Here is a 16,907-nt window from a genome sequence, read left to right as displayed (position 1 = left end):
AGACAGGAGTATTCAGATTCATGTCCCCATCCTTAGGGAGGAGAACAAGTTTGTCATTTCCCCCTATTCTTTTTGGAGTTGTACAGCTATGACCTGGTGGCTTAAACTATGGTGAAATTATTCCTCCATGCAAAAAACCTATAGCATCCCAGAGTTGTCGGTGTAAGAGAAGATTTGCATACATATATATATAAAACCTTCAAATTATTATATGCATGTATATGCCACAATGGAGGCCTTGTTGATTTTTCTTTGTTATTTTATTTAGCTAAACTGTAGATTTTGACTTATTTTCTCAATAATGAATCTCAACCCAGAAAAGAGGGTGAAGCAAAACTCAGAAGAGTGTTTATTAGGGATTCTGGTTACTTGAGTTCTGGATGATCAAATTTTTATTGTAATGGGCACAAAAGCCACCATTAAAAGAAAGAAAAATAATCCAGTTAAAAAACCTGAATGGCTGCACTGGCAGAGGTAGAGTTTACGGAAGGCGGCCATCAGGCTTTCTTCTGCATTGTCTGCCCTTGCTCCCCCTGTGTCCTAGGTATGCAGGGAGTTCCAGCGAGGAAACTGTGCCCGGGGAGAGACCGACTGCCGCTTTGCACACCCCGCAGACAGCACCATGATCGACACAAATGACAACACCGTAACCGTTTGTATGGATTACATAAAGGGGCGTTGCATGAGGGAGAAATGCAAATATTTTCACCCTCCTGCACACTTGCAGGCCAAAATCAAAGCTGCGCAGCACCAAGCCAACCAAGCCGCGGTGGCCGCCCAAGCAGCCGCAGCCGCGGCCACAGTCATGGTAAGTGGGGTGCTCCCGCCGCGCACCTTCCTACTCCGCGAGCCCGGAGACTTCCACCGCTGAGACTTAGGCGTGCTCCAAAACAGTTGGGAAATAGGGAAGGCTGCTATTCCTGCTGCTCCGCTGCCTAAATTCTGTTGTTGTTTCCCCCCTTTTTGTTTTGTTTCCCCCTCCCTTCCTTCTTCAGCACAATAAGTAAATCCCTCAGGAGCAGGTAACCAAAGGCGATGTACCAGCGACCTCTGCCAGGTCCAGTTCAACCATAACCGGCTGGGGTTTTTCTTCAGAGCGGGGCTCAGGGGCCTAGTCATGAACGGAACAGTGGACACCAGAGCTTAAGAGAATGAAAAATAAAGCTGGGGTGCTGGGATCTAGCAATGGACAGCAGCCCTTTAGAGAGCAGCCCCTGGAACAGAGAAGCAGGCAACAGGTGACCGGTGACTGACCCGTCTCTATTCCTGTTTTTTTCCTCTCTTCTTTTAGATATCACAGGGCAATACTTCAAACTTTCTTTCCCTAAATTAAATTTTATGCAGAATATCTATCAAGTCATGAGACAGAGGAAAATTGAGCTGTACTAGCTGGTGCTTAAGAAAAAGGCTTATAACCCAGTCTGGACAGCCCCAGTCACTGTACTGTCCCTTAGAGACCAGCAATGGTGTCATCATGATCACTGTCATCAGTGGAGGTCCTGGTACAGCTCCACACTCTCAGGCCCCACCCCAAATCTTTGGGGTCAGAATTCAAAAGTTATAATATCCCCAGGTGTTTTCTATGCACATGAACAGTTGAAAAACACCTTCCTGAAACACTGCTGTTACACTTGGCTATACTTTGAAATTACTTGAGGGGTCTTGAAAGGTTCAAACATCAGTCCCTTCCCCCAAAACTGTTCATCACTGGGTAGATGTGACCTGGGCGGTGGCCTTTTTTTGAAGCTGATTCCAATGTGCAGCAAAAGTCTGAGAACCACTGGACCAGACTGTCGAAGTTCCTAGTAAATTTGTTCTAATGTGAGATCTCTGGCTTAACAGAAGTCTATCTGAATATATGCTAGGCACTGTGCATTCAACATTTAATGGCAGCTGCTATGCTGCTGGGTAGAATACATGAATTTAGCTCCTCAAGGAGCATCACCAGGTTTAGTATGTGGGAGCGATAATGCTCCTCAATGACATGATGAAGATGCATAATTGGGTCCAGTGAGGCATGAAAGACTCGGTGGTCACTCCTCCCTTGGAAAAGATAGGTATGGCTATCAAGATGAAAAGTCAAGTTTAAAACACAATGTTCTATCTAGCAGCTGCCGCCTTGAACATTATTAACTGATCGAAATGCAAGGGTAGTCGTTATACCAACAAGTTCATGTTATTCAGCATTCTTTCCACAAATGTTTGTAAGGCGTGGCCCCATGATAAGCAAGAGGAATACCAAAACGAAGGCACAGAGCCCGCCCTATGAGATCGCCCCCTAGTGTGGCATGGGAGGTATATGTGGTTACTGAGACCTTTCACATCTAAGGCTTATTTCCAAGAATCTTGACCAGTGGGTCATTCATCTGTCACTGTTTTTTCTCAGAATCCCTGTCCATTTAATGCTCTTTCCTTATGACCTTTTAATTCTTAAGTCACTAAATAAAACTTATTTTTCTAAATGTGTGCATTTATATCTGAGGATGTGTGCATCCAAATTAAGAGAGTTGATACAACATAGAGAAATTCTTCCCCTAGTAAAAGTGTAGTTTTTAAAACTGATTATAATTGGGAATGGAGGGGGAGGTGAGAGGAGATGAAAGTAAATTGGTTACTTGTTGCTGGTGAAAAAGGAATTCTTTTAGAAAGCAAGTTCTTTAGTGTGGACTTCATCTTACCATCTACGTAGTGAAAATCTCATCCTATGAAAAGTAAATTTTTTTAATGATTCTTTAAGCTAGCCCCAATTTTTCCTAACTTGTATGTTGATTGTTAGCACAAAGAACACCCTTTTCCATTGATATTATAAATCATCATTAGATATCACAGATATCTCCAAGGTTAGGACTCTGGTTCCAAGAGACCAAAACCCAACTGAAGTTGCTTAAATGAAAAAGTTGGACTTTACTAGACCATATAGTGTCCTTCAAAGAGAGTGCAGGTAAAATAGGGCTCAGGAGTGCCTGGATCCATATACTTGAAAACCAGTAGGTATCTCTCTCTCTCTCCCTCTCCTTCCCCCCCCCCTATTTTCTGTTTCTCTTTGTAAATAAGCTCCATTCTCTAAGACCAGTTTCTCCATACAACGCTGACCATGGCTTTGCATGCCTTATATCTTTGAAGGAACAATGTACCTACTATATGTAAATGGTAGATGACCTGGGTTGCTGGGGATAATGGCCATTTACACAAACAGGTCATTCTTCAGGCTATTGTCTTTAAATCAAGACTGTACTTTTCTATGCACCTTTCCACACATTATCACATCATACTCATCAAGATGCACTGAGGTTATTGCAGTGGGTATCAGTATATTTAGTTACCGTAGTTTCCTGGGTTGTTACACTATGCCCAAATTTGAAGTTCTAATATTTCAGGGAATCTTGCAGCATCATCAAAGACAGCCCAAAGAAATGGTGTAGCTTTAGAACAAAAGCCAACTTCTTTCTGATAATTACATGAAAATTACTGAATCTATCATGTCTTTTTAGTGTAGTGAGAGGCACATTTGAAACCAGCCTAGGTGCACTTGGATAAAGCCAAAGTATTCTTACTCTGGAAGAAAGATTACTCAGTACCTGAAGAAAAACTATTATTTTATTTCCCTATTTGAAAGAACAAATGGATTGCAGTAAGAAGATACTAATATTCCATTCACCTGGGTTTCATATCTGAACACAAAGAATTTTTGTAGTGCAGTTTTTATTACTGTCCAGATATTATTTCCTTTTCATTTGATTAATTGGACCCTGAAAATTAATTTAAAGCTTTGATTCCAAGAAAAGAGACATTTATTTCTGTTAGAGCTGCCTTTTTTTTTTTTTACATTACCTCTTAAAACATGAGCATTATCTTCACTGGAATTTTTAAAATGTGAAAATAAGTCAGAGTTTCTCTCTGGTAATTGTAACACAAAGAGCATCTCATCTTCAACTAGTCTTTCTTCACACACGTACAAATGCAGCTACACAAGGAGATCTGTATTTTGTAAAACATGTGCAGGAACTTAGAATTCCATCCTGCTTGTTTGCATTCTTTTATTCTATGTTAAAGTGGCAGCTCTGACTATTGTGGGGGTTCCTGATACCTCAGATTTGGCCTTTGCCTGTAACGCCTGGCATGGGCCCTTAGTTTGTTTGCCTAAATTGACAGTTGGATGGTTCCTTGATCCAGAAAAAAAGCTGGCTACATGTACACAAGCTGGAGGAGGCCCAGAGGGTGCAGAGGATAAAAAGATTGGTAAGGCCAGCCAGAATGAATGCCAAGTGTCAGACACACAGTAGGAGTTCAATTAAAGAAAACCTCTTTCTCTACATAGTTCCTTGGTGCCTAAGGAAGCCCCCAACACGCACTGGGTTAGGTGACTTCTAACGTCTGTTCTAAGCCTAAAGATCTTTCTATAGAAGTAAATAATATCAATCAAATAATATCCTCTAAATAAGAACATCTGCATACTACAATGTTGTATTATAACCTGATTATCCATACAGATTTCTTTTTTTTTTTTTTTTAATTTTTTTGTTTTGTTTTTTTAATTTTTTAGTTATTCATTTTAGAGAGGAGGGGGGAGAGAGAGAGGGAGAGAGAGAGAGAGAGAGACAGGAGAGACAGAGAGAGAGAAGGGGGGAGGAGCTGGAAGCATCAACTCCCATATGTGCCTTGACCAGGCAAGCCCAGGGTTTCGAACTGGCGACCTCAGCATTTCCAGGTCGACACTTTACCCACTGCACCACCACAGGTCAGGCGCATACAGATTTCTTAATACAGTCTAGTCATGTGCCTCAAAGTATGAGGTGTGTATGATATTAGTATATATGCTTGGTCCTCCAAGACCTAGTAGTTCTTTCAAAAGACAAAACGTTTGTGTCTAATAAAGGTAACCGACAATATGGAGAAAAGGATATGCTGTCAATGTCCAGCTCAGTTTAGAGCTCTGAGTTTCTTTGCATTCCTTGGTTATTATAATTTCTATGAAAATTAAGTTTCAGAAAACTGAGATCAGGAAAAAGAAAACATTAATCATCCAGGTGATAATCCTAGGGAAAAATATTTAATATTTGCTTTTCTACTTGATTTCATTAAATGATCCTCTGTTAAATCAAAATTTTGTTCATAAATACCACCCTTTGTAAACATAATCACTCTTCTAGTTAGCATATCAAAAAAGATCAACTCACTAGTGGATGTATTCTGTAACTCAAAATAATTCGGAGTCTAACCATCCAGTTAAGGTTCTCAGTGCACTCTATGAGAACAGGCTACAACCTTATATAGTTAGCACAGATGAATTTAAGCTAAAGAAAATGCATTATTTAGCAATATATAACTATACAGGAATGAAAGATTTTAAATAAAAGTGGTGTCATGGAAGTTACATAAGGGAGAACTTACATTTGAAGAAAGAATAGTCAGTATAAAGAAGTTTTCTTATTGTGGAGCTTGTTGGTTTATAAAACTGTTCACAATTCTACTTTCAGAACAATAATTTCACAATATTTGATAGCCTCTATCAAGACTGCCATCCAAAACATTTTCCCCATTGGCTGTTCTAAATATCTTCTCAACCTATAGTCCTTTCCACTATATTTCTAGTCCTCTCCCCCTAGCTCTTCTATGAATTGATTTCCTATTATTTCTATACTTCTAATCCTGAATTATCAAATGATGATAAACAGCCCTTTATTTTCCAAGAACAATATAATTTACTGTTTTCCATTTTGAGGGATTAGTGCTATTTCATTTTATTTCAAATGCCATAGTTCTAATTCAGAGCTTTAGAGTATAACATTTTTATTTATTATACAAACTTGAGGGATTTACCTATTGTGCTAAAAACAAAAAAGGGGTATTTCATTTTTTATTTGCATTGGAGCTATTCTTTCAGATTTCTTTTTTTGTCACAGAATTTCATCATAGAATTTTTAGATTTTTACAATGATCAAGGAATAGGAAAATTTTTTTTATTGTTGTGATCTAAATCAATCAATATTTGTTATTTCAGCTGTTTAAATGAAACTACCCAAAGTATGGTTATAAGTTAAAGATATTATTTTCTATTATTTCAAGCAGTACTTTGCTATTTTTTAGCTGTTTGTTATTTTTAGCTATTGTACTTGTTCTAGCCACGAGTTCCACATCTCATTAACTGGGTTGTTCACTGATTGTAGCTAAAAGTACAAATAGAATTATTAAATATAAATTATTTTGATAACTGAGGAAACTAAATACCTTTTTAAAGGGTATTTTTTAAGGTAATCCGGTAAGTTGTTTAAGATAAATTGAATTTTAATTTTAAATGTAATGGAAAACTTAGAATGGATGATAAGTTAGTCATTAGAAACAGTATAGTGGAATAGAAGTGGAAAATTTGAAAAATTTACTTTTCAAATTTAAGACTTGTTAATTTTGGAAATTTATTCCACATTGCCAATTCATAGCAGAGTGAAGAGAAGAACTGAGACAATTATCCATGATTCAGACAAAAAATTAAGATCCAAACAGTTTTGCCTAAATAATCTTGTGTTTGAATATTTTTTTGCCTGAATTTTTTTTTGTCTCAGTTTGCCACTTCATTTTGTTAGGCTAGATCTTCATTAAAAATTATTTTTATATAATTTAAGATATTTTTTAATTTGGATCTTATGTACTTAGTGCATTGATTATTTTATATTTGAAAATTAACTTATCAGAAGTTCTTCAATCCTGTGGCCCTTAAAAGTTGCATTTTTTTTTCTGAAGCAATATAAAAAATGCTTATGGTGTGTATGCAAGCTGCTGTTTTGATTAACTTTCCTGAATTTCAAACATCTATATTTTACTCTCTTATATGCTTTTAACTAAGGTATAGTAGATGCATTTTTGCTTCAATACTAATTTAAGGTGTAATATTCATTTCTTTAGAGAACATTTTTGTTGTTGTGCATGCCTAGTGTTTTGTACGTTGTATATTGCATTCAGAATATTTTTTTCCTTCTCACCTATCCACAATGCAATGCCGTTCCCATGATGCACCTCTGCTTGCTGTTTACCTGTATGTTAATTCGCTTGAATCCCATTGGCCCACTGCCATCATGTGCTCGCTGCCTGTTATTAAAAGACTCAGTCGACTGCCAAAGCAATGAAGCGACCTCTCGAAGCATCTGTAGACCTGGTACTTTGACCTTTCACCTTTCGCTTTGCATGTAGCTTTTCAGAGAACCATCTGAGATTTGTATTACTTGTAAGATATTGGTTGCAAAAATCATTATTAATTAATGAAAAAATTCAATAAGGTGTTTAGTCATCTCATTTTCATATGTAATATGTAAAATAAATTAATCCTAACAAATTTTAATACCTTTTCCAAAAGAGTGAAGCAAATTTAAATTACTTGGCTCAGAAAATGCTCATTATAATTCTTATTAACATTTAAATTCAATAAATTGTCATTTAGTTAAAGAAAAGAATAGGTATTAATAATAACACAAATGCTTTTTCCCTCCTTAGAATAGTTTAACTTTTTAAAACCTGAAGCCATTTGTTGTGTTGCTTGATAGTTTTTCTTTTCCTTAGTTAAGATGCTATTGTTTTGGGTTCAGAAATCATGCTTTCGCTCTCAATAACAAATTCTCACTCATTCGACATTGCCGCTGTTTAAAATAAGGTGCATGGCAGAGGCAACTCCTTAGCTGTCATTTTTGAAAAGAATGTTGCAATTGATGATCTCTGTGGACACTGAAGGTGTATTTACTTTGAGTTATACATATCTTATCCAATTATTCACTTATAGGCCTTTCCACCTGGTGCTCTTCATCCTTTACCAAAGAGACAAGCACTTGAAAAAAGCAACGGTGCCAGCACGGTCTTCAACCCCAGCGTCTTGCACTACCAGCAGGCTCTCACCAGTGCGCAGCTGCAGCAGCACACAGCGTTTATTCCAACAGGTATGTGCCCTGACAATTCCAAGTCCTGTGTCCGTGTGCCCTTCTGGTCATATGCTTTCTTCTCATTTCTTTAAGCTGTTTGGAGGCATCTAGTTGGCTTTTAAAGGTCCGATAAATATAGCCTGAAATTCATAACTGTCCTAGCTAGACAGATATATTTATTTACCTTGCTTGGATTGATAGCTAATGACTGTTAGAATTCTAAAGCCAAATATTTTAAACAGTGAAGGGATAGATTAAACCCATGAGAAGTAAATAGTAGTTAGGCCTTTTGATCTCTTGTATTTATACATACTGTGTAAAATTGTTTATGTAAATAAGACCTTTTATGTGTGACCGTTGAAATTTGTCATTAACCCTGAATGACCTAAAAAAAAGCAATTCCTGTAAATACTAACCTTTTCTTTTCTATTCCTATTCAGAGCACTAAAAAATGAGGCTATCCAAATTAAAGCAATCCTCTACTCATATTTTTACATTCATTCTCTCTCACCATTCTTCTCAATCAACTTCCATCAAGTTTACAAATACAGAGAGCTTTTATCCTTGGTTTCTAAGCCAGTGACTGATAACCTTAGGTGCTAAGGTGCATTAACTCTATTATTCCACTAAAAGATAAATTATATTAAATCATAGAATCTTGAAGTTCAAAGGATTATTAGTGATTTCCTCATCCAGTTGATTCTTTTACAGATGAGAAAACTGAGGCTCCCCCCAAATGTGAAGTGACTTCCCTAGGTGACACAACCAATGAGAAAAAGACCTAGAACCTAGTTTTCCTATGGCTGGTCCAATGTACATGACATGACACTCCCTGGGCCTCAATATGTAGAGGCCACAGAATTCTCCTTTGAAGTTTGGTGTAAAACATCAAATAAAAGTGAAGAAACAAAAAGTACAATGCATGTCAACCCTCCTCCATTTACTGCCCACCTCCCTGACCACAGACTTACATACACCATATACAAACACAAGGAGTCACCATAAATTGACTGTGGTTTTGACCTTTTAGTCTGTGTTAGAAGCAGGGATAATATTCTCACAATATTTTCTAGAGTGTCAAAAAAACAAACAAACAAAAAAAAAACAACCACAGAGTCACTACTTAGGCCTTAGTGAGAAGACTGTCCATTGTATTACTAGTTTCAAAGTCAAAATTGTCATCCCAGGATAGTAACTTAAAGGTAAATATTGATTAATAATAATTTTATCAAAAAGAGCTTGTTGATCCTAATCTACATGGTTGAACTTTCGGGTTTATTATCCATTTCCTTAAATCTCATAGCATATCAAGAGTTAATACAGGAGGAAGTTGAGTAAATATTTCTATGGTATTTTTTGTATAAATCTACAGTTTTAAATTAATTGTTAACCTGTTAACAGTATATATTATGGTAAAAATATAAATCACAAGTAAAATGGTTCTTAGTATTTAGTTTTCTTATTTTAGTTTCTGTTCAACTCTTAAAAAAATGCTCATAGAGCTGTAGAGTCAGTCTTTTTGTCCTACTACATCCTTACCTAGTGACAGATCAGTGCAGTTATAGCACAGCAGTGCTTGTACATGTAATCTATTTGATATAACATGTTTGTAAAATAATTACTAGAAGGTAAACGTACTTCGAGGTCCTGTGTGATTTCTACAAGTGTCTTATTTTATAGACCTCATCACTAGATATTTTAAGAGCAAAAAATTAAGAAAGAATATATTCAGAAGGAAGAAAACATAAAAGGACAAGTGTGTTTCTGAAAAGTGGGTGATAATGCCACTGCCATTTCCTGGGAATGTCTAGGACATCCCAGAGCTAAACCGTGTAAAAGACTGCAGGTCTCTAACTCATGTTTAAGACTTCGATCTGATAACTATTGATTTGCTAAATTGCTGAAAGAATTCTCATTTTAAAATAGTTCACCTGGAAACCATTTAAAGACTTTCAAAGCAAGAAGGAACATCGTCCCTTAGGCAATGACTTGATAATTGTTGATGAAATGCATTGTACTGAAAAGCAGTAGGCAAACAGGCTGCGATGGTTGTGCACTTCCACCCTCTGCTGGATTTTTTAAGAACTGTTCAAGTGTGTCTGGCAACCCTCAATTGAGTGGGCTTTGGGAGCCAAAAAAAATGGGTCCTAACCCACTTAATTCTGTGAATTACAAGTGTTTCCACCTATAACATGATACAAATATCATAGTGAACAAATATGTGGCCCTCATGCTCTGGAATGGTATTTCAACTTTTAAGAAGTTTTTACATTGATTCTCTTAAATGATGAAAGAGAAAATAATTTTATTTAAAAGGAGTTTGCATAATCTTTCCCCCACTTAAATCCATAACATAAATGTCAGTGTTTATTTTGGCTCTAGTTTTGCCTCGGGCTTTCTTTCTCACAAAGCACACTTTCAACATAATTTAAAATGATAATAATCATCACTGTTAATCATTGTTGTTTTTAAACCTCTGCAAATTAAGTGATATGTTCAAAAATATTTTTATAACTTAATAGATGGTTAACCCATTATTTTTAAACTGACAGATTTTGATTTTTCTATAAATACTTTCATAGCTGTCATAAATATGAAACAAAAAACAGTTTATGTTCTCCCAGAGGTTACCCTTTATTGACAGGTCCTTCATAGTGACGTTTTGATGTGCTACTAAAATTCTCCCATTGACACAATGTGAATTTGGATTTTAGAAATTCTGCCTTCAGGCTAAGGAGATATTAATATAAAATATTATGCAAAATATGGGATTCTTCTCCCAAACCCTGCTAATATAATTATCACCCTGGTTGATGCCCTAGCACATTTGCAGTGGGTGGGAGTTTCCTTTTTTTCCTTTTTTGATAGAGGTTCTTTTAACCTAGTAGTTATACTTTTACTTTGCTATGTTAGGAAAGTGGCAAAAACCACACACACTTGCAAAAATAGCAGCATAACAGTTCTTGGCATTTCTCTGACAGGTTTATTCTGAGTTACTGTACATTCTCACATTATTCTTCAAGATAGTTCTGCCAGTGGTAGACATAATAGTTTGCATTTTGCAGATGGAAAAACTGAGGCTGTGTCTACACTGCAAAGTGAAATATATAATTAATGGAATCATCCAGATAATTCTGATTCACAGATTCTAGAGTTGAAACATTTCTGCAGCTGATGTAGGAAACATTCGAGAAGGCTTTGTTGATAAGATTTAGTGCCTTAGTGAAATGTCTCAGCTGGTAACAACAAAGACAACCCACTGACTCCCTCCTTGATTTATTTTATTACATTGAAAATATAGAATAAGTACACTAGGGTAAAGTGCTAGCATAAATATTGCCTAGGGACCAGAAACCATAATGTTACATAAGGTTACCACACACCTTCATAAATGATTTGTGAGTGTTTAGTGGAAACTATATCTGTATGAAACCACAATAGAATTCATGTATCCCATTCAATTCAGCAAACAGTTGTTGAGCACACAGTATACTCTCAGTTCCAGAACCAGTAATGGAAATGCAAAGCAGTTCAGAACTAGGTGAGAACCAAATATAAGGTAAAGCATTAAGGGCTACATTAGGATATGAGCAAAGCTATTTGAGAGTGAAAGAGAAAGAGACAGTGTATTCAGCCATCAGCATCTGTACTGACTAGTTGACAATGGATACGGAGAAAGAAAGACTTTTCATAGAACAATTCTGCTTAGCTTTTGTAAGGAAGATTTTGCTGATGAGGGAAGAGCATCTCTGGTAGTGGGGGACAGCAAGTGTTGGGAAGAGTATATTGAGGAATAGCAAGTTGTCCATTGTAGCTGCAGTGTAAAGTACTCAAGAGGCTGGGAGGTGGGTAAGGAGATTGGAGTGAGATGAAAAGGGAAAGATGGGACTTGAAAACAAGATCGGTGCCAGAATCTGGCATTAAGTAACACAACCTTACATACCTAAAGCTATGTGTTTCCAACATTCATATCACTTTTATACCACATAGAGACTGAAGCTCTTAATATTAATTTGGCTGAGCATTTCAGCCATATCCTGAGCTGAAGACAGTGTGATGTATCCAATTCTAGCCCACAATGACTGCAGGAGTTGCTGTTGATGGATTACAACCCAGTGACATTCACATGCATGACACAGGAAAGCCCTCCAAGAAAGCCCCTCCGTATTGGAATGCAAGAGAATAACATGGAAGTTTTACAGGGATAACTTTGAAATGAAGTCATTCACAAACTGGGTACTTTAATAAATCTTAGGAATAAATTGCTCCCAACACACTATCACTAATGGCTGAGAACATTTTATTCATCCAGTTGCCCACCTACTATATGCCCCATAGACCTAGACATATATAAATAAACCCTGCTCTCCCAGAGGGTACAGGAAAGAAGACGGATGGATATTCAAGAAATATCCATATAAATATACAATTAAAATTTTTTATGAGTACTTTGAATGAAAAAAGTAAAGAGTTCGATAAAATTTTAAAATAGAAAACTGATTTAAATGGCATGTGGAGGTAGGTAAAAGAAAAATGGAACAGTTTTCTAAAGAAGTGACTAGACCTTTAGATCTGGAAGATAAGAAGAGTGGGGTAACGATTATTCTAGTTAGAGGGGAGAGCTTGTGGGAATTCCAAAAGTAGGAGAAAAGTGTGATATGTTTAGTTCAAAGAAAGGAAAGGCTAACCTGTCTGAATCATGGTTCCAGGGGAAAGGGGTAGAGGATGACCTGAGGAGCTAGTGAGAAACTGGATCATAGGTGGCCTTTACCCTAAAAGCAACGAGAAGGCAATAAATCATTTCCAGGAGAGAAGAGAACTGGTCTGTATTTGGAAAGGTTTACAGTGGCAGAAGAGTGGAGAATAGACTAAGTGGAAGACAAGGATAGAAGCAAGGCCTGGCCTGTGGTGGTGGTGCAGTGGATAAAGCGTCAACCTGGAACACTGAGGTCGCCAGTTCAAAACCCTGGGCTTACCTGATCAAGGCACATATGGGAGTTGATGCTTCCTGCTCTTCCCCCCTTCTCTCTCTCTTCTCCCCACCCTCTCTAAAATGAATAAATAAAATCTTTAAAAAAACACAATTTCTTCATTAAAAAAAAAAGAAGCAGGAAGACCAGTTAGGCTGTTATGTTATTAAATAGCTGAGCCTAGAGATAATGGTGATCAAAACTTGAGAAATGGCAGTAGAAATGGACAAATACAATATACATCAGGCCTTGGTTGGTTTGCTCAATATTAGAGTATTGGCCTGGTGTGTGGATGTCCTGGGTTCAGTTTCATGCACACAGGAGAGGTGACCATCTGCTTCTCTACCCCTCCCTCTCCCCTGTCTCTCTTTTTCTCTCTCTCTCTCTTTCTCTCTTTCCCTCCCACAGCCATGGCTTGATTAGTTTGAGCACATCAGCCCTGGGCACTGAGGATGGCTCCATGGTGCTTCTCCTCAAGCGTTAAAAATAGCTCGGTTGAAGCATGGCCCAGATGGACAGAGCATTGGCCCCAGACAGGGTTGACAGGTGGATCCCAGTTTGGGCATATGTGGGAGTCTGTCTCTCTATCTCCCCTTCTATCACTTAGAAAAGAAGAAGAATTGGCCTGACCTGTGGTGGCGCAGTGGGATAAAGCGTCGACCTGGAACACTGAGGGTGCCGGTTCGAAACCCTGCACTTGCCTGGTCAAGGCACATATGGGAGTTGATGCTTCCTGCTCCTCCCCCTTCTCTCTCTCTCTCTCTCTCTAAAAATCAATAAATAAAATATTTAAAAAAAAATAAATAATAAAAAAAAAAAAAAAAAAAAAAAGAAGAAGAATAAAAGAGGATACATTTAATTTTTAAATTTTATTGATTGATTGAGGAGAGAAAGAGAGAGAGAAAGAAACCTTGATTTGTTGATCCACATATTTATGCATTCATTGGTTGATTATTTTATGTGCCCTGAGCAGGGATCGAACTTTCAACCTTGGCATGTCAGGACGATACTTTAACCAACTGAGCTACCTGGCCAGGACACAAGATATATTTTTGAAGCAAGATTGCTTTGACTTATTGGTGAATTGGACCAGGGACTTTCACAAGGCAAAGTGGTGTCAAGCATAATTTTCAATTTAAGCTAGAATTACTACATAGATAGTAATGTCATTCTAGCATTTCCTGAGGTGGAGAAACATTCTGTGGGAAAGATCAGTGTTGGGGCATGTTAAATTTGAGACACTTGTCAGATATCTAAGTTGAAAGTCCTAGTGAGCAGTTAGATGAAAATACCTGGTGCTCAAAGGAAAGAACTTGGCGGGATACCTAAGTCTGGTAGCCTTAAGCTCATAGATAGTATTCAGATGCTGGATTGAATGATATCGTGAATTGAATGACATAACAGGGGAAAAAAACAGAATAGGTGAAAAAGAACCAAAAATCTTATATATACAGATATCTATATATATCTATCTAGCTATATATATAGATATATACACATATACATACATTTATACAAATATATATACATACATACATATACATGTGTGTATATGGTGTGTGTGTGTGTATTATCAGAAATACAAGAAAAAAAGAGTGTTTACTATGGAGGGAGTGGCTAAGTGCTAACTGTTACTGAGACTCAAGAAGTGAAGAGGGAAGAACTCCCGCTGACTGCCACAATATGGAATTCTTTGGTTGCACTGGCAGTTTAGGTGGAGAGGTAAAACTAGAAACCAAATTGGTGAGACTAGAAGAAAAAATAGGGAAATAAATTTATGTGCAGGTAACTTTCAGGAAGTTTAATTGTGAAGATTAGGAAGATATTCTAAAATTCGCTGGAGAAAAATAGGGTGTCATGAACAGGATTTTGAGGTGTTGTTATATGTGTGTTTTATGCTGGATATGTTAGCATGTTTTCTAAAGAATCCAGTAGTAGCCCAGTTAAATAGCCGCTTTTCCTGACTAGTTAGTGTTACCTGATCAATACGTAGATCAGGCAAAAAAGTCACCCTTAGGTGTGAACAGTTCAGCAGAGAGACTAAAGACCTACATATGTTAGATTCTTCACCTGGCATCCCAGAAGGCAGTTATAAGCCCTAAGTGGGTGCACCTCTATTCATTAAAAACTAATTCTTTTGTACCACATGACATCCAACCTTCAGTTATCTAAATCTATATTACTCTGATTTTCATCTAAGGAACTGAACTAGAAGTAGATAATTATTTTCAATACAGTTCTTTTTTTCAGTCCTCCACAATATTTATAGTCAGAATTTTCAAATTCTAGCACATTAATAAGATCACCCACAGGCAAGGCAACTATTCCCAAGGAAAGACTAAAATCTTCCCTCTCCACCTCCCACCTACCCACTTAGACATCAACTTGAAATTTCCTAGGAATTTTACCAAAGGTCCCTCTGAGGGAATACCTACTAGCAAGCTATAACATAAATCCCTAACTCTGGTCCTAACTCAGCCCCAATTCTGCACTGCTTTGCCTCTACAGTGTTTAGATTTTATTGCTAGATATTATTCCTTTATCATAATAAATTTGATAGTGAGAAAATAGATCACATACTGCTAATAGCAACCTCAGTTGTCCTTCCTATATTAGAGGGTTTTCAAGCAGTAATCTAAAATTCGCCTGATCTACAAGCCTTTGATTTGGAGGATCCAGAATCTTAATTACTGACTGTTTTTATTATCAAATTGTAATTGACACAAAACATTTTACAACCAAACTATAAAGCAATAATAAGGTCAGTGTAATTCAGTGAATACAAAACCTGACCTGGATTTAGGAATAGAATTCTATTTCTAGCCTTACCCTTGACTCACACTACACAAGAGCTTGGAGTAGTTACTATGCCTCAGATTTTTCATCTGTAAAATATCCAGTGTCTACCATGGAGGATTAACTTGATAATAATACTTGGAGGTCTTTGAGCAAAGACACTGCAACATTATCACATGTCATTCTTATTAGAATCATGTTGATGTATATGAATAGAAAGTGTGAAAAGCAGTCTAATGAGTGAGCTTTGAATAATATTGGCTTAAAACAAATCAGATATATTTGTGTCAGTACTGAAATGTGAATGGCTCTAAAAGATTTGTTAACTAACCCTACTTATTTCTGGTTGTGCTTCAATCTCACTTTGAATGTTAACTCTAAACCGCTAACCTGTTTCTTTCCCTTTATTCACTTTTTCCACCTACCATTGCATGACATGCAGGGTCAGTTTTGTGCATGACACCCGCTACCAGTATTGGTAGGTTTCAACCTTTTTTATTTGTCTTTTATATTATGTATAATACCTTCACTTGCTTGAAATTTATTTGAGAGATGGTAGAAATGCTTTAGGAAATGGTAGATCTGAAGGCTTATTTGGCTTTAGAGTTAACGTATAGATTTGTTAAATGTACTTGTATATTTCAGAAAATGACCGTTTTAATGTGACTAGAACAACCGCTGTGCTAGAACAACCACTACAAATCATAAAACCAACCAGAATGAGTCTGCTTTTAAATGATCTGTATTTTGTTTCTCTTTATAGTTTATATGGTTTAGCAAAAGGAAAAAGAAAAAGCTTACTTTATCAGAAAGGCAGGCTAATTTCATCAATGTTTTAAAGTTTCATAGTGGTGTGCCTTTATCTCCTCTTTGCTGTGTGTTAGAATTATCAGAGTTTCCCAGAAGTATTTATTCTTTAAAAATTATAAATGGATGTATTTTGAAAACAAATATCTGACCTGCCTTATATTTTTTAATTTTAAATGTTGATTTGTTTGCAATGCTTATTTATACCTTAGCATTCCCTTAAATATTAACCTTTAATAATATATCGTTACCCTGCATATCCCAGTGTCTTGCTACAAGAGTTTGTCTTTAGGACACATGAAAATTAGTTCCATTTAGAGTAAAGAAAAGTAAGCACTGGCAGAATTTATCTGGCTATTTCATAGTAACTCTATTAGAATTTATATCAAAGCCATGATTTTTTACTCCACAGTTTATTGACCCAAATAAA

The 16,907-nt window shown here is 36.7% G+C and overlaps 1 protein-coding gene across 8 annotated transcripts in view; it reads left to right on the top strand.

The window, feature by feature from the left end:
- Positions 1-16,907, top strand: part of MBNL2 (muscleblind like splicing regulator 2) — a 172,451-nt gene that overhangs the window by 127,405 nt on the left and 28,139 nt on the right. For 2 of the 8 annotated variants that reach the window (XM_066238034.1, XM_066238035.1), the window contains exons 5-8: positions 545-808; positions 7,097-7,150; positions 7,769-7,922; positions 16,113-16,148. In XM_066238034.1, the coding sequence (XP_066094131.1) occupies positions 545-808; positions 7,097-7,150; positions 7,769-7,922; positions 16,113-16,148 (508 nt within the window). The remainder of the gene's footprint in view (positions 1-544; positions 809-7,096; positions 7,151-7,768; positions 7,923-16,112; positions 16,149-16,907) is intronic. The other 6 variants (XM_066238036.1, XM_066238037.1, XM_066238038.1 and 3 more) reach the window with 3 other exon arrangements.

Source organism: Saccopteryx bilineata, chromosome 6 (genome assembly GCF_036850765.1).
Source record: "Saccopteryx bilineata isolate mSacBil1 chromosome 6, mSacBil1_pri_phased_curated, whole genome shotgun sequence".
NCBI classification, from domain to species: domain Eukaryota; kingdom Metazoa; phylum Chordata; class Mammalia; order Chiroptera; family Emballonuridae; genus Saccopteryx; species Saccopteryx bilineata.
Note: the sequence above shows the minus strand (reverse complement) of the source record. Positions and strands in the feature narration are given on the sequence as shown.